The sequence below is a fragment of the Xenopus laevis genome, chromosome 4S (assembly GCF_017654675.1).
Source record: "Xenopus laevis strain J_2021 chromosome 4S, Xenopus_laevis_v10.1, whole genome shotgun sequence".
Classification (NCBI taxonomy): domain Eukaryota; kingdom Metazoa; phylum Chordata; class Amphibia; order Anura; family Pipidae; genus Xenopus; species Xenopus laevis.
In genome coordinates this window covers 19,738,661-19,757,449 of record NC_054378.1, presented here as the reverse complement: position 1 = coordinate 19,757,449, position 18,789 = coordinate 19,738,661, and the positions used below count along the sequence as shown (strand labels likewise).

The 18,789-nt window shown below is 44.8% G+C and overlaps 1 protein-coding gene across 1 annotated transcript in view; it reads right to left on the bottom strand.

Annotated features, from left to right (window-relative positions):
• Positions 1–18,789, bottom strand: part of galnt18.S (polypeptide N-acetylgalactosaminyltransferase 18 S homeolog) — a 130,862-nt gene that overhangs the window by 22,304 nt on the left and 89,769 nt on the right. Inside the window, exons 5-6 of the mRNA XM_018260306.2 lie at positions 9,299–9,496; positions 8,294–8,408 (exon numbers count right to left, since the gene is read on the bottom strand). Of these exons, the coding sequence (XP_018115795.1) occupies positions 8,294–8,408; positions 9,299–9,496 (313 nt within the window). The remainder of the gene's footprint in view (positions 1–8,293; positions 8,409–9,298; positions 9,497–18,789) is intronic.

Genomic DNA, 18,789 nt, shown 5'->3' with positions numbered 1-18,789 from the left:
TCTCTACTATACCTGCTATCCCACAGTCACACTCCCTTCCCAGAGACTATTATCCCCACTGTTACTATAGGCACCATCTCTCTCTACTATACCTGCTATCCCACAGTCACACTTCCTTCCCAGAGACTATTATCCACTGTTACTATAGGCACCATCTCTCCCTACTATACCTGCTATCCCACAGTCACACTCCCTTCCCAGAGACTATTATCCCACTGTTACTATAGGCACCATCTCTCCCTAATATACCTATTACTAGTCCCATCCTTGAATTGAGCCTCTAGGGCAGTGATCCCCAACCAGTGGCTCGTGAGCAACATATTGCTCACCAAGCCCTTGGTTATTGTCAGTGGCTTCTAGGCAAGTGCTTATTTTTTAATTCCTGGTTGGGACTGAAGTTTTGGTTGCATAAAAACCCGTTGTACTGCCAAACAGAGTCTCCTGTAGATTGTCAGTTCATATAGGGGCTATCAAACAGCCAATCATATTCTTTATTTAGAACCCCAAGGAACTTTGTTTATGCTTGTTTTGCTCCCCAACTCTTTTTACATTTGAATGTGGTTCACGGGTAAAAAAAGGTTGGGGAGTCGGGAACCCCTGCTCTAGAGGCTGCTTTTATAGTTGCAGTTTAAATATATATTCCACCCCCTGGAACCCCCCCCCCCTTAAAGACAGTTCCAACAGACAAATAACATCAATAATGATATGGGTTACTTTCCCTTTAAATCAGTTATTGCCGCTCTTAATCCAGTGAAAGGGAATAAAAAGCATCAAAGCGCAGCCGTTATTTGAGAAATAAATCAATTTACCCTTAATATGAGCCTTCAAAATGTTTCATGTCCCACTGTGAAATTTCCATTAATACTGTAAGTCAGAGAAATCACTTGCTTGGAATGATTTGATGTGAGATAGAAAAGAAACGGCGCTAATTTTCCTGTTCAGGACTGCACAGCTTTATTAATAAACCCCGCAGCTTGTTGGCAGTTTGCTGATCAGACAGTCACAGCGGCTCCCGAAGAGTCAGCCAGGAGTCAATAGGAAATGTTGATGTTACTCTGCTTTATGTGAGCCATTGACAACAATGTTTAGTGTCTCCCATCCCATTGTCGGGTTTATGGGCCGGCTGTTGGAGAGGGGGAACGGGCCATTTGGTGCCAATATCACATTATAAATGCAAATGCAGAACTGAGAGTCAGACAAATGGAATTAGCTCTGTTTATTGGAGATTTACAAGAACATTACTGGTTTGGAAACTCATGAACCAATGTTAGAAGAACTCTATTCTCTGTGCTCTGGACGCCATGGGAAGTATCTGCCTGCAGGGGGCCGATTCAGTGACTTGTGGATGGTCTCAAATGCACCAGAGTTGTAGAGGGGGGGGGCCTTGACATTTAAAATGTCTAGGATATGAATGAAAGGAATATAAGTTAATGTGCCCTACATGTAGGTTAAGTTGATCTTAAGAGATGGAACCTTTGGGCCTGTAAGACTCTGCAAAGGAAAGAGAAAAGGAGCTTTTTTTTGGTGGCTTCGTTATCAGTTTGGAAAGCTGCAAAGAGCCAGAAGAAAAAGGCAAATAACCAATTGAAAAGTTGCTTAGAATTGGTCATTCTATAACATAATAACAATTAACTTAAAGGTAAATCATCCCTTTAAGGGATACATGTGGTATTAAAAGGAATAAGAAAAAAGAAGCTGCTCTGATGTTCTTCTGCTTAGGAAAGATGTGAGAAAGGTTTCTAATTTTATTCCTAAGCAGGACAACATTAGAGCAGCCTCTTTTTTTCTCCTGACAACTTCCTTGACTACTTGGGGGTCAGACTGGTGGGAAACTGACCAGCAGGTGGCGCTGTTGGAACAAAATTAATTTATATTAACAGTACTTGTATCCCTTAATATCTTGGAATTAAAGGAAAGTAAATAGTGTAAATCACAAAAGTGCTTAGAATCGCCCCCTTGTCAATTTTACATTCACTCTTTAAAGGTTTACTTATCTTTTAAGAGCACAGACTGCCAACCAGAGATTTGCAGAGGTACATATAAGGGCAGGGGGTATATCTAGGGCAGTGATCCCCAACCAGTAGCTCATGATCAACATGTTGCTTACCAACCACTTGGATGTTGCTCCCACTGGCCTCAAAGCAGGTGCTTATTTTTTAATTCCTGGCTCGGAAGCACGTTTTGGTTGCATAAGAACTGGCTGTATGGCCTCCTACAGGCTGACAACCCATAAAGGGCTACCAGTTGCCAATCACAGCCTTTAGAACTTTTTTCATGCATGTGTTGCTCCCCAAATCTTTTTATATTTGAATGCTCAAGAGTAAAAATGGCTGGGGACCCCTGATCTTGGGCATGCCAGGTGGATAGCAGAGGTGTCCTCCCCAGTGGAATAGCTACTGGAGAATGAATGCCATAAGAACTTAATTTGTGAGACTTCCTCCAGCCATTTTATGTCCACAAGTGGGGCTAGCCAATGCCTCCAATGCCAGACATGCTGCATTCAGTGATGCCAGTAGCCGAGGGACAGCAAGCTCACACGCTATGAAGGTACATGGTGCCATTTAGTTCAGGCACCAGAGAGGAGCATTGCCAGTCCAGCCCTGATTGGTTGGGATAAATGTATTAGTGAGAGCTAAATAAATCTCCCATCATTAGGTCGGAGAAATGTAATTCACGGGTGCTGCGCTCTGATTGCTTTGCTCTCGTTGTGATGTTGCTATTGATGTTTAGATGAATAAAAGGAGAAAACGACTTGCTCACGGCCTGTTGGTAACTTCACTGACACGCGATCAATCACCGAAACGCAGCCCTGATCCGATGGAGATTGAAGGGATGGAAGATGGAAAGTGTTTCTGTTCAAGGACTGTATGACCTAGAGACGGCCAGCAGTGCCGGACTGGGAGGAAAAAGTATCAAAGCAGCCCATGTATTCACGAGTATGATAAATATTTTCAACCCCAAGGTTACCTGCAACTACTGTTTATTATAGAAATAGAGCTCTATTTCCTGGACCAAGTGGGGGCCCATTAGCATAGAATCCCCAGCAGTATTATACACCCTATCTGGCCCTTACAACAAGTATGTCACCCCGGTTTCTATCATTGCTATTCTTTTCATTGGATTAGTGGTCCTATACTTATAGAATATGAAGAAGCTGCTCGGATGAGTAGTGAAACATCTTCATTGATTACTCAGCAAGTCCAGTTGTTTTAAATTTACCTATACTAGATATAGCACCTGCATGTGCACTAAAATACAGGCATCAGCTTAGCTATGGGTGTCTGTTAGTGAAAGGTCATTTACATTTCTAAAACTAGAAAACAAGCGGCCAACGGGCATTTGTCCAAACCCACAGGTGACCAGTCCAGGCCCAATGGCCAGCCTCGGGAGATCTCTCCATAATGAAAACATCTGCATATGCACCTGTCACACACTGAGCATTCTGGGATATAGAAACACCTACATTTCTGTACATGGGAAAAAACTAGTGATGCACCGAATCCACTATTTTGGATTCGGCCAAACCCCCGAATCCTTTGCGAAAGATTTGGCCGAATACCAAACCGAACCTGAATTTGCATATGCAAATTAGTGGTGGGAAGGGGAAAACATTTTTTACTTCCTTGTTTTGTGACAAAAAGTCACATGATTTCTCTCCCCCACCCCTAATTTGCATATGCAGATTAGGATTCGGTTCGGCCAGGCAGAAGGATTCGGCCGAATCCGAATCCTGCTGAAAAAGTCAGAATACTGGCTGGATCCCGAATCCTGGATTCGGTGCATCCCTAATTTAAACTTGTACCAAGGTATTCTGGGTGCTGATGTGACAATATACAGGCACAAGGCTGAAGGAAGAGTTATACAGGGAACTCTGAGTATCACTCATGTATTATAAGGGATAATGTACCCCCTACTGTAAATGATAAGGATATTAGATGTCACTGAGGGGTTCTGTGACCATATAAAGGCACAAGGCTGCAGGCTGAGTTATGCAGGGAACTCTGAGTATCACTCGTGTATATTATAAGGGATAATGTACCCCCTACTGTAAATGATAAGGATATTAGAAGTCACTGGGGTCACTAACACTGATGACAACTATTGTTTTGCCCACTCTGATCCAAGGGCAGAGTAGATTTGAATGAGGTTGCCAGTTTTTTCATATTCAGTTTTGCAGGGGGACAGGGCAAGGTGTAAGCAAAGAAGGTGCAATAAAACCCTAAACATGTGCAACATATTGTAACTGAGCAGTAAGTTCCTTCTCAATGACAGACAGGGAGGAAAGGGAACAGGTGTTGGCATAAATCATCTCGTGCCAGTCTTATAACCTCGCTGAGATAAGCAGAGAAGTGCAAGTGCCACTATTCCCACACTGCAGCATATGCGCTGCTAAAGGATGACAGCTGCTTATAAAGAACTTAGAAGCAAGATAAATCCGAAGGTGTCTGTAAGAAGCAATGGACTTTAATTCTCCATTATGAGTCCCCGGGGGGATCGTGAGCTCTGCCGTCAGGAACATATAATCATAGAGCAGAATCACGTTGTGCATTTAATGCCTAATAGCAAAGGCTTTTAATAATACATTAACCAGCACTGCCTGACCCCTCGCTACTCTTTTATCTCTTGTTTTACTTTACATATGGGGGGACAGCCTTGCTAAAGCAGCAAATCATATATATATATATTACACGTACCCAGCCCAGACAACATCCAACACACCATTAACAGCCATTGTGATTGGCTGAATAGGCAGTGCATTCAAGGGATAATATATAATAAATATAATTCAAGTAATACAAAAGATAATATACCCCTTACTGTAAAGGATAAGGATATTAGAAGTCACTGAGGGGATCTGTGACTATATAAAGGCACAAGGCTACAGGCTGAGTTATGCAGGGAACTCTAAGTATCACTCATGTATTATAAGGGATAATGAACCCCCTATTGTAAATGATAAGGATATAAGAAGTCACTGAGGGTTTGTTCTGTGACCATATAAAGACACAAGGCTGCAAGCTGAGTTATACAGGGAACTCTGAGTATCACTCATGTATTATAAGGGATAATGAACCCTACTGTAAATGATAAGGATATTAGAAGTCACTGAGGTGTTCTGTGACCATATAAAGGCACAGGGCTCCAGGCTGAGTTATACAGGGAACTCAGAGTATCACTCATGTATTATAAGGGATAATGTACCCCCTACTGTAAATGATAAGGATATTAGAAGTCACTGAGGTGTTCTGTGACCATATAAAGGCACAGGGCTCCAGGCTGAGTTATATAGGGAAACCAGAGCATTACTCATGTATTATAAGGGTTAATGTACCCCCTACTGTAAATGAGGATATCTATTTGTGAAACAGAATGATTAAGCATCCAGTAGAGCAGGGGTCCCCAACCTTTTTTACCCGTGAGCCACATTCAAATGTAAAAACAGTTGTGGAGCAACACAAGCATGAAAAAGTCCCTTGGGTGCCAAATAAGGACTGTGATTGGCTATTTGGTAGCCCCTATGTGGACTGACAGCCTACAGAGGCTCTACTTGGCACTATACATCATTTTTATGCAATTAAAACTTGCTTCCAAGCCTGGAATTCAAAAATAAGCCCCTGCTTTGAGGACACTGAGAGCAATATCCAAGGGGTTGGAACGCAACATATTGCTTACAAGCTACTGGTTGGGGATCACTGCAGTAGAGTTTTGGTGCACATTTGTCTCAATGACAGTTCCCCTTTAAAGTATTGGAGCGCAGGAGCATAATGAAATGAAGTGAGTGATGATGAAGCTGCAAACTTGTAACATTACAAAGGAACTTGCCTCCAACTTGTTTCAATTCAAATAAAATAAGTCTCTTTCCATTTCCCATTACAAAAGGGCAGCGTGGCTCATTTCCATGTCTTGTAATTAACATTAGAGAAGTGACAAACGAGCAGAGGAAACATAAAGAGCGTGTTTCTTTTAGCTGACCTCATTTCTCGGGGGATTTATCTGATATCGAGGAGTTTCTCAAATTATTGGCAAATACCATGGGGTGGGCAGGATGTTGGTAAATGAAATGCAAATGGAAATTGGGAAAAAAGGTTATTTTTTTTTACAATATATGCAAAAAAAGAGATATTTTAATCGTACAGCTGCTACAGTGTAACACCGCCGCAGTACTCCCTGCACCCTGTGTCACATGTCTTGCTGAAGTACCCTCAGAGACCTGCATTTTTCGGACACTACTAAAGGGTAAGTTAAACATAGGGTTACATATACAGTACAACTGGTAACTTTAGGGCAGTCAAGAGCCTCTTAGAAGGCCATACTCAAAATTCACTTTGAGGATTGACTTTCCCAGCAGCGGCAGTAACAGAATAATACCATATGAAATGAGTCTGTTCTGGTTTATCTGATGTACGACGATCTGCTTTTCAAATAAAAGCACTTGAGGAAATTAGGGATGCACCCGATCCACTATTTTGGATTCTGCCGAACCCCCGAATCCTTCGAGAAAGATTCGGCCGAATACTGAACCGAATCCGAATTTGCATATGCAAATTAAAGGGTGGGAAGGGGAAACATTTTTAACTTCCTTGTTTTGTGACAAAAAGTCACGCAATTTCCCTCACTGTCCCTAACTTACATATGCAAATTAGGATTCAGATTAGTTACGGTCGGACAGAAGGATTTGGCCGCATCTGAATCCTGCTGAAAAAGGCAGAATCTTGGCCGAATCGAGAACCGAATCCTGGATTCAGAGCATCCCTAAAGGAAATAGGTTTTTATTCTTTCCCGTGATGGCAGTTGGTGAAAACTGTTATGTCATCCCCCTATGAAAGACCATATATTGTACAATAGCCAGCGCTTTAGCATTTCTATAGAGGGGAAGATCCGTCCCAAGTATAAGGCTGAAATGATGACATTATTTATAAAGCTCTTCCATACAATAAGGGTCCATGTCTTCCTTGTGTGGGGGAATTGGGGCGAGTTAATAAATTAAAGTTTGATCTCTTATTTGAACACCAAACTTCATGTTTTTAAGATTGACCTTCTCAGCTTCAAACACTTTCAGAACCCTAAGCTCAACGTTTTATCCTCAATCCTCAATCCTCAATCCACATTTTCTTTTCCATAGCGCTAGATGCCCTCTGACACTATCAATGAACCCCAAACTTCCCCTTTTCTATTGACCCCCATATCCTTTGACACTATCAACCTCTTAACCAAGTTTCAAGATCCCTGTTTTCTCCTCCATAAACTACATGCCCTCTGACACTATCAATGAACCCAAAGCTTCACATATTCTGTGACCCGAAACTGTTGACTTCCATATGTTGTGATACTTCTCAGCTTCATACATTATCAGAACCCTAAGTTCCACATTTTCTTCTCTATGGAGCTAGATGCCCTCTGACACTATTAATGAACCCCAAACGTCACATTTTCTGTTGACCTCCATATCTTGAAACACTATCAGCATCTTAACCAAGCTTCAAGATGCATATTTTCTTCTCCATAGAGCTCGATGCTCTTTGACACTGTCAATGAACTCCAAACTATAAATTTTCTGTTGACCCCCATATCCTGTGACACTATCAGCTTCTTAACCAAGCTTCAAGATCCATATTTTCTTTTCCATAGAGCCAGATGCCCTCTGACACTATCAAAGAACCCCAAACGTCATGTTTTCTGTTGACCTCCATATCCTGTGACACTATCAGCTTCTTAACCAAGCTTCAAGATCCATATTTTCTACTCCATAGAACTCAAGGCCCTCAAACACTATCAATAAACCCATTGACCTCCATGCCTTCTGACACTATCAATCAGTCCTTTACCCCAACTCCATATGTTGGATTTTCTTCTCCATACCATGACACAATCAGCCCCTAACTAACTTCACATTTCATGTCTTCTCTGTTATAGATATACAGGTTCTCAGACACTAGCAATAAACCTATTATTTCAACCATCTAATTTTCTTCCGTTGATGCCTTTTGACACAGTTAACTACCCAAATTCCATTCATCAATTTTCTTCCATGACTTCTGCCACAATTAATTACTCCGTTACCGCAATTCCATGCAACACATTTTCAACCTCTTAACTAAACTTCAAGATTATCCTCCTTTATATCCCCTCTGACACTATCAAGGCACCCCTTTTTGATTCCTAAACACCACATTTTTTCAATTGACCTCCATGCCCTCAGGTATTATTATTCCTTTACCCCACCTCAGAGCATCCCCTTTTTCCCCTTATGATTGCAGCAACATCTAGTTACGCCACTGTATCAGCCCCTTACCCGAACTCCAAGTTCCACGTTTTCTCCTCCATAGACATCCATGCCTTCGTCCAACAAACCAATTTCTTCAAAGTACAGTCTGTCCACAATGAAGCAGCCAATCAAAGCAGGGGTTCTGGGACAACAAGAGCAAGACAACATTATTGAAATGAAAGATAAATTCCAGTAATAATCAATTAATTGACCGTGCAGTACATTGGAGGGGAACAGATGTTGGTAATGGAATATTTAATTGGAATGATGCCCTCCTGCTATAAGCATTGTGCCTTTATATACAGGTCAGGGCAGTGCAAGGCACTGAAACCATTTTTAGAATTTTAACTGGGCAACAATGTTTATGTATTTTTTATAATGCAGTCTTCCCTGTCATTAAACAAAAATGTAGACAGTCTAATTTACAAAGAAAAAACAGGGTGCAAAGTGCAAAAAATGGACGCAAATAGCCAAGTTGCTGTTTTTAATTTGGATTTGCTACTAGCACCCATAGGTGCAACGCTTTGTGTTCACAGAATAGACCTTGAGAAGCTGTAAGCAGTCTCATTGCAGGAGAGATTGGATATGGTTGGCATGTGGGCATCTTACAGGCACCCAAGTAATAGGCCTGCCTGCATATGGTTAACAGGGGTTCCTTGTGGATGCCAGTGCTTCCCTTGGCACCGTATGGCTGATTTTTAATCCAATGCAAGGCATGGAGCATTGAGTGCCCTTCTGGATAGGCTACTGCTGAGAACATGGGGATCTAGTTTTGTGGGTCCTTAGCATTCCTGCACTACTGCGTAACCCTTCATAGATGAGCCCAAATATGCTTTATTAGAAGGAAACAAACCCCCACGCCTGAATATGGGAATATTTGAAATATTGAGATGAATGTATAATGTTCTTATTGCAGGTCTTGCCAAACTTGTATAAATGTATTGCTGAGTTTCATGGCAGCTTTCGTAGAACCATGTGTAATACATGCAATCCTATGTGTCCCTTGAACCAGTGTATTCTTTACAAATCTACCTGATCGGTGCAGTTCTGTTCTCCAGTTTCCACCATGATTTGGGGGGATTGAGGTACCTGCACCACAGTTGCCAATCATAGCCCTGGGCAGACAGAGGATACTCTTCAATCTCAAAGTTGTCATATTTGATGTTGTCGAAAGAGGGAGAGATAATGCGTCTCCGATCTTCTTTAATCCTGAGGAGCACCGGCTCTGCCCTGTAAGAGGAATAAGTTGGTTTAACTTGGGATTCTCACATCACCATGTCACTAAACTGAATTAGAGGAGGGGTAAGAGGAATAAGAGGCTCAGCTGAATCTCATGGGGGGGGGGGGGTTGTGATCATTTGGCGGAAATATAACTTCCAGCCATTCAGAGCATCCAAAATACAGAGAAGGGAACTAATTAAACGAGTGGGCTCCTGTAGAGAAACCGCAAGTGATCTTGCTGTAAATAAATGCACAGATACTGGAAAATTTCCAAAGGCTAAGAATCATTTTAAAATTATAACAGCAACAAGAGAATCTCTCCAGTAACAGAGGCACCTGTGCAAAGTGTGTGGGGTAATCCAAAATCTGAGGGGACAGAGGGGAAAGCATGTAGTTTTGACTGCCTGTCCTAAGAAATTTTTGCGAACTGCATGGAAAAATCCTGATTTGAAGTTGGCCCACCAGAGGACCTGACACCATGGCCCATTCTCACACCAATGATAGATGGAAATGCCAAATGTCAAGATGGAGACAGTAAGAAAATATGGAGACAGTAAGGAAAGATGGAGACAGTAAGAAAAGATGGAGACAGTAGGACAAGGTGGGGATAGTAAAATAAGATGAACTGAAGACAGTAGGGCAAGATGGGGACAGTAGGGTGAGATGGAGACAGTGGGTCAAATTGGAGACAGTAGTGCAAGATGGAGATAGCAGGGCAAGATGGGACGAATGGGGAGATGGGGACAGTAGAATAAGATGAAGACAGTATTTCAAGATGGGGTCAGTAGGGCAAGATGGAGAAAGTAGGGCAAAAGACAGGAGACATTAGAACAATTTAGAGACAGTAGGACAAGATGGAGGCAGTAGGATAAGATGGAGACAGTAGGACAAGATGGAGGCAGTAGGATAAGATGGAGACAGTAGGACAAGATGGAGACAGCAAGATGGAGACAGTAGGTCAAGATGGAGACAGCAAGGAAAGATGGAGACAGTAGGACACGGTGGAAACAGTAGGACAAGGTGGCATCATCAGTTTTTATTTTCCCATCCCCATTTGCCTTTCTCTGGATTGGCAATAGGATCAGTGAAAATGTGTTGAAAGTGCATTTATTCCAGGCCTATTTGCTATTCTATTAGAATTAGTTCTCGGTGTATTTCACCCCATAGGAACTAATGTACTGCAGAGAATTCTGCTGTTTAATGATGTTACCAAAGAGAATGTGTTATTTCTACAAGAACTGCAACCCCCTGGGATGTGCCAGCCTCATATAAAATAGATGTGGTCCGGACTCTATATATACCAGGTCCCCACACATGCGCTGCTATAGAACTAAATTGTACTTTTATTCAATTAAATAACATTTCCTATCCCAGCAAAACTGCCTCCATATCTCTAACCCCAACCAGGCAATTATATTATGGGCATCATATGGGCTTGTATAGAGCAGTGCAATCACATGGTTAAACCTCCTTTACACATTGCAGCAGTCCTGCCCTGCTTTATGGCTGAGATTCTAGCTATCTGTATAACAGAGCATTCTGTCCCAGTGGCTGCACAGATCCTATCTGATCCCCATTCAAAAATGATTTTTTATGATTCACCAACACAGTGGTGGGAATGTCAGGGAGCTGGGAGCTCCCTCCAGGGAGGTAGTCAGGATCGAGGAGGAAGCCCTCTTGAGGGAGCAAGGTCGCGGTGTCCAATGGGTAATTCAAAGAGTAGTCAGGATCCAGGCAAGAGTTCACAGGCAGGCAGAATTCAGCAAAGTCCAAAGTCCAGGCAAAGGGTCAGGAAATCAATCAGGAACAAGATTTTAGCAAATAAAGCTTCACAGGAAACCCAGGATACTATAAGGAAAGTAGTCCTATACTTGGGCGCCATTCTGGCGTCTAGTTGGCGTTTTTATTTTGAATTTGGCGCCAATGTGAAGTCATTGACGCCCTTGCGCCGACGTCGGCGCGCTGACGTCATCGCGCCGGCGCCGCTACCCACGTGGCGGCCATGGGCGCCGCCATTTTGGAAGCGACGCTGGCAAGGAGGGACGCGCCGCCCGGAGCTCTTGGACCTGCTCCGGGCGGCGATCGTGACAGTACCCCCCCCCTCACGGGGGGCCTCCGGACCACCAGGACTTGGCTTCTGGGGAAATTTGGAGTGGAACTCCCTCACCAGACGAGGAGCATGGACATCAGAGCATCCTTCCCAGGAGCATTCTTCAGGGCCGAAGCCTTTCCACTTGATGAGGTACTGAAGAGAGCCCCTGGAGATCCTGGAGTCAAGGATCTTCTCCACCTCATATTCTTGTTGGCCATCCACAGAGATAGTAGGAGGGGAAGGCTGGACCACGGAAAAGCGGTTGGAGGTGGCGGGTTTCACCAAGGAGACATGAAACACGTTGGGAATTCGCATCTCAGGGGGAAGCTGAAGTCTGACAGCCACAGGATTGATCACCTCCAAAATGGGAAATGGACCTACGAACCTCGGACCCAACTTAGGAGATGGTACCTTCAACCGAATGTTCCTGGAAGACAACCAGACTTTATCACCGACCTTGTAGGGAGGAGAGGGTCTACGTCTACGATCTGCAAACGACTTGTGAACCAGAGCACTCTTCTCCAGGTTTGACTTGGTTGCAGCCCAAATAGCAGACATGTGGGCTGCATGGTCATCAGCGGCCGGAACATCAGACAACACAAAGTCTTGTGGGAAGGCTAGAGGATGTAGACCATACACAGACAAAAATGGGGACCTTCCAGTGGAAGCGTGGCAGGCATTGTTATGAGCAAATTCCGCCCATGGGAGGAGATCAGACCAATCATCTTGACAAAGGGAAACGTGGTTCCTCAAGAACTGTTCCAAGGCTTGGTTCACTCGCTCAGCCGCTCCATTAGTCTGGGGATGATAAACTGAGGAGAAGTGAAGATTAATACCTAGATCTTTGCACAGGGAACGCCAGAATTTAGCCGTGTATTGAGACCCTCTGTCAGAAACGATCTCAGTTGGGAAGCCATGCAGGCGAAAAATGAACTGGATGAACAACTGTGACAACTCCACTGCAGATGGAAGCTTCCGTAGAGGGATGAAGTGGGCCATCTTGCTGAAGCGGTCAATGACAACCCAAATCACGGTGTTCCCACAGGAGGGAGGAAGTTCAACAATGAAGTCCATTGCCAAATGTGTCCAAGGACGAGAGGGAACAGGCAACGGCTGTAATAACCCACTGGGGCGAGAATGGCTGGACTTGGAAGTGGCACAAACAGTACAGGCAGAAACAAAGTCTTTGACATCTTTTCGGATAGTCGGCCACCAGACTAAACGTCGAAGGAGTTCAAGAGTCTTTTCTGGACCGGGATGTCCAGCTTGCTTGGAACAGTGAGTCTGTTGAAGAATGGGGAGACGTAACTCGGAGGGGACAAACGCCATCCCAATGGGGGTATCAGGAGGAGCAGAAGATTGACCAGCCAGGATTTGATCAGCGAATTGAGGGTACAAGGAAGCGATGATCTTGACAGGAGGAATAATAGGCTCTAGTCTTTCAGGAGTACGATCCACCGGAGTGAAACTTCGAGACAGAGCATCGGCCTTCCGATTCTTGGAGCCAGGGCGAAAAGTCAAGACGAAGTTAAATCGAGAGAAGAAGAGAGACCACCTTGCTTGTCTGGGATTCAGCCTCTTGAGAGATTGGATGAATTCAAGATTCTTATGATCTGTGTAGATCGTGACTGGGATCAAGGAACCTTCAAGGAGGTGACGCCACTCTTCTAAGGCAAGCTTAACCGCCAGGAGTTCTCGATTTCCTACATCATAATTTTGCTCCGCAGGAGAGAACTTCTTAGAGAAATACCCACATGGATGCAGCTTCCCATCAGAGGGATGTCTTTGGGACAAGATGGCTCCGGCTCCAACTTCAGAAGCATCCACCTCGATGAAGAAAGGTAACTCTGGATCAGGATGGCGGAGAACCGAAGCAGAAGTGAAGGCATCCTTCAAGGATTGAAAAGCTTCAACAGCAGGTGGGGGCCAAGAGCTGGGTTTACCCCCTTTTCGGATGAGAGCAAGGATTGGAGCAATACGAGAAGAGAATCCCTTAATGAATTGCCGATAGTAGTTAGCAAAACCAATGAATCTCTGGATTGCCTTAGATCCATCTCGAAACCCTCTGGGGAGATGATATAGCCCAGAAAAGGGATCTTGGACACTTCAAACACACATTTCTCCAGTTTGGCAAAGAGAGAGTTCTTCCTCAAACGAGAGAGTACTTCCTTCACCTGAGATCGATGGCTTGCAAGGTCCTTGGAGAAAATCAAGATGTCATCTAGGTACACGACCACAAATTTTCCCAAGAGATCCCGGAAAATGTCGTTCACGAATTCTTGAAAGACAGCGGGGGCATTGCAGAGACCAAAGGGCATTACGAGGTACTCGTAGTGCCCATCCCGAGTGTTGAATGCTGTCTTCCATTCGTCACCTTCCCGGATGCGGATAAGGTTATACGCCCCACGGAGATCCAACTTAGTGAAGATTTTAGCCCCCTTCAGTTGGTCAAAGAGTTCAGCAATCAGGGGCAAGGGATACCGGTTCTTAACGGTGATTTTATTAAGACCCTGGTAGTCAATGCAGGGACGTAGACCTCCATCCTTCTTTTCCACGAAGAAGAATCCAGCCCCGGCAGGAGAAGTAGAAGGGCGAATAAACCCCCGATGGAGATTCTCTTGGATATATTGCTTCATGGCAGTGGTTTCCGCTGGAGAGAGAGGATAAGTACGACCTCTAGGGAGCATGGTTCCAGGCAGAAGATCGACAGGACAATCGTATTGTCGATGTGGAGGAAGGAATTCTGCAGACTTCTTACAGAATACATCAGAGAACTCCCTGTAAAAGGAGGGTAGAGTCTTCAGATCAGACATAGAGATATTCACCCTCTGGAGGGGTTCAGCAGGAAGACAATGCTTCTGGCAAAATGGGCTCCAACGGGAAATCTGTCCTGCGGACCAATCAATGGTGGGATTATGCAGGCATAGCCAAGGGAGACCCAAAACGACTGGAACTGATGGACAGGAAATAATTAGGAACGAAAGTCTTTCTTTATGCAGCGTCCCAACCTGCAAAGGCAATTCACCAGTCGTCATGGAGATAAATTCAGCCACCAGGGGTCTGTCGTCAATGGCAGTGACACGAAGCGGAGTGGACAATGGGAATAAGGGAACTTCCATGTGTTTGGCTAAAAGAGCGTCCATGAAGTTCCCAGCAGCTCCAGAGTCAATGAAAGCGGAGCCGACAATGGTCTTAGTGGCTAGGCGAATCTGTAAAGGAAGTAGAAACCTGTGAGTGTTCTCTTGAGACTTCGGAGTAGTGCCCCCTACATGAGTTACCCTAGATATACCTCGGGGAACAGAACTCGTGGGCTTCACCGGACAAGAGTTCGCAAAATGAGACTGTCCGCCACAATACAGACATAAGCCAGCCATTCGTCTACGGAGTCTTTCTTGTTCGGAGAGACGAGCCCTTCCAACTTGCATCGGTTCCTCCGGAGGGGAAGGAGAAGCTTGAGCAGCCGGAGTTTGCAAGAGAGGTCTCTGGAAGCGAGGTGCCAACACGGGTTGAAATCGTTTACAACGCTCCCTCTCTACTTGATGCTCTCTAAGACGAGTGTCCACCTTGATGGATAGTGCAATCAGATCTTCCAGCAGATCAGGGAACTCCCTGGAGACAAGATCATCTTTAATGCGAATAGACAGACCTTGATAGAATACGGCCTTATAGGCATCGTCATTCCAGGAAGTTTCAGCCATCAAAGTTCTAAAGTCAATAGCATAGTCACTGACACTGCGGTTACCCTGTCGGAGTTGCAAAAGACGAGAAGGGGCATTTGTGACCCGACCCGGGGCATCAAACACAGTACGAAATGCTTGAAGAAAAGTCTTGGCATCAAAAGTCAGTGGAGAATTCTTCTCCCAAAGAGATGTTGCCCACTCAAGCAGTTTGCCCACCAAACGAGACATCACATACCCCACCTTGGAACGTTCATTGGGGAAGTGCGAGGGTTGAAACTCGAACTGGATCTGGCACTGTGTAGCGAAACCTCTGCAAGCCTGTGGGTCCCCACTGAAGCGAGGAGGAGGCGGAATACGAGGCTCACCAGACGAAAAACCTGTGCTAGACGAGACGTCCGCCATGGAAGAATTTACAGCCGCTTGGGAAGCAGGAGGCGCTGGAGGCACTCGGGAGAGAAGGGTATCGAGTGCCTGTCCTATGTGGTACTGCTGGGCTTCATATTCCTCCATGCGGGATGCCAGTCCGCGGATCGCTCGTCCGACATCAGGCGTAGCTTCCTCAGTAGGATCCATGGCCCAAGTATAATGTCAGGGAGCCGGGAGCTCCCTCCAGGGAGGTAGTCAGGATCGAGGAGGAAGCCCTCTTGAGGGAGCAAGGTCGCGGTGTCCAATGGGTAATTCAAAGAGTAGTCAGGATCCAGGCAAGAGTTCACAGGCAGGCAGAATTCAGCAAAGTCCAAAGTCCAGGCAAAGGGTCAGGAAATCAATCAGGAACAAGATTTTAGCAAATAAAGCTTCACAGGAAACCCAGGATACTATAAGGAAAGTAGTCTTATACTTGGGCGCCATTCTGGCGTCTAGTTGGCGTTTTTATTTTGAATTTGGCGCCAATGTGACGTCATTGACGCCCTTGCGCCGACGTCGGCGCGCTGACGTCATCGCGCCGGCGCCGCTACCCACGTGGCGGCCATGGGCGCCGCCATTTTGGAAGCGACGCCGGCAAGGAGGGACGCGCCGCCCGGAGCTCTTGGACCTGCTCCGGGCGGCGATCGTGACAGTAGAGGCCAAGAGGTAATTTCGGGCTTTCTTCAAGTCCCTATCTGTTAAAAGGGAGGGAAATAGCCAATGGCAGTACCAGTCCTTGAGAAAGAAGCTGTAGTCCTATATTTTGGATGGGGTGGTGGGGGGAAAAGTTACCCAGTTAAAGAACCAAATGAAGAAGTACAGCCGCCAGAGATCTCTGGTTCTTGAGAGGGATTCTGGGATGAAAATTTCCAAAGATCCTTTTAGGAACTGTAAAGAGTCAGTTAAAAGGAAACTGGTGAGGGGTCTACTGACAAGGGAGGGAATACTGGAAGTCGTGAGATCCTACTATGCTGCTTTGTTTGGGGAGAGAACTTTGGAGAGGGAAAGGATGACAGCTTTCTTATAGACGACCCCAGGGCCTGACACAAATAATTTGGATTTTTCCCCTTTGACAGCTAAAATCACGGAGGAGGTAAAGTTGTGGATAGAGTCTGCAGAATAAGAAAGCTCCAGGTCCGGATGGTTTAACATCAGAATTCTATAAGACCTTTAAAGATCTGTTGGCACCCGGCACTAGTTGAGATGTTTAACTGTTGTTTAGAGGAAGGTGACCTCCCGCCATCTATGCAGTTTTCCTCTTTGATTTTGTTGTCAAAAGGTAAGGACGAGAAGCATATTGAGAACTGGAGGCCAATTGCCCTACTCAATACAGATAGAAAGATTCATGCAAAGGTTATTTTCTTTCGTTTAAGGTTATTTTCAAGCACTTTATTGTCTGACTGTCAGTTCTGCACGGTGAAGGGGCGGAGCATTTTTGGAGCTGTCTTTACCATTAGAGATGCTCTGGAATTATGCAAAGCTCATAGGTGGGGGAAATACTTTCTGTGTCTAGATCAGTCAAAAGCCTTTGATAGGGTGAATCACCAGTACCTATGGGCTGTTTTGTCTAAATACGGTATCCCGAGTCAATTCATTAGTTGGATAAAAGTTTTGTACAAAGGAGCGAGAAGCTTCCCACTATTTAACAGGGTGAAGACTTCCAGGTTGGGGCAGGAGTAAGACAAGTGCCCTCTGAGTCCTTTGCTGTATGCATTTGTGTTAGATCCCTTTCTTAGGTTGCTGCAGGGAGGTAACTTGGAGGGTATCTGCCTACCCAGTGGTCAGTGCCTGAGGTTGGTGGCCTATGCGGATGATGTGACAGTGGTTATCTCAAAGCCTGAAGAGGTGGAGAGAGTCTCCTGTTGCATCAGAAGCTACTCAGAGGCCTCAGGGTCTCTGGTCAATAGTGAAAAGTCGGATTCTTTGTGGAGTCTGGAGGAAGAGCTCAGTTTTGAGTTAAGAACTTTCCCTATTGCCTCCTCTAAAGTTAAAATACTAGGGGTTAAATTTGGGAGGGAAGATAATGCCAGGCTAAATTGGGAAGAGAAGTTGGATACCGGTTTGGCAAAAGTTCGGCGTTGGAAAGGGTGGAAGCTGACCTATAGGGAAAGAGTTAACCTTATCAAGACTTTTCTGATCCCGTTGTTTTTGTATGTGTCCTGTGTGTTCCCTTTGCCAGAATCTTTCTATGCTCAGTCTATAGCTTATTCTTTCAGATGATCTGGGGTAGTAAGCTAAACCCAGTCAAAACAGGGGTAATGTTCCTGCAGAGGAAAGAGGGAGGTTTGGGGATGGTCTGTCCTGTGACCTTCTTTAGTGTCATGTTCCTAAAGTTTAACTTTGGGGGTCTGACAAGCTCCCTGTGGGAAAGTTGTATCAGGTCTTGGGCATCGTCTTTTATCATGGACTGGCTGCAGGGCGGTAGGGCGATAGAGGTCCGTGTAAGACAGAGCTATTTCCCACCACACATTGCCCATGCCCTGATAAAGAGATGGGATGGCAGAGATCACATCGACCCAGAGGAAACAAATTTATGCCAGGGTACTATCAACATATTTCTCTGTCCCGTTGGCCATAAGGGACTGTACCAGTAAGAGCCTGGAGGGGACATTGAAATATTTAAACAGTGTGAGATTCCCCGCAAAGCTGTTTGATAATGCCTGGCTGTCACTGCAGGACAAACTGTATGTATGGGGCAATGTAAAATACCTGAGCCATGTAAATAAAGAGTGTCCCTGGGGGTGTGGGGTGGAGGAGAGTCAAGAACACTTTTTGGTGGATTGTTCTGTTTCATGTAGTTTATATAAGGGTGTGCTGAAGGTGTTGGGTATTTATAACATATGTGCCAATGATTACACTGAGAGAGCCTATGGAATCATTCACAGGCAGCATCGCTATAACAGAGAGACTGTATATATTATTTTGTCTGTGATTCAGTATCACCTCTGGTGTATGAGATTCTGGAGAGAGAATGAGTCAATAGACCTTACAGTAAACAAAATCTTAAGGGAAATCAGTTTTATTAAGCTTAATAAGATACAAAAGCAAAGTGTGAATAAGAAATATTGGATAAACTTGGATTTCTCTTGGACTCATTCTTCTACATTTTCTTTGTAAATAATGTA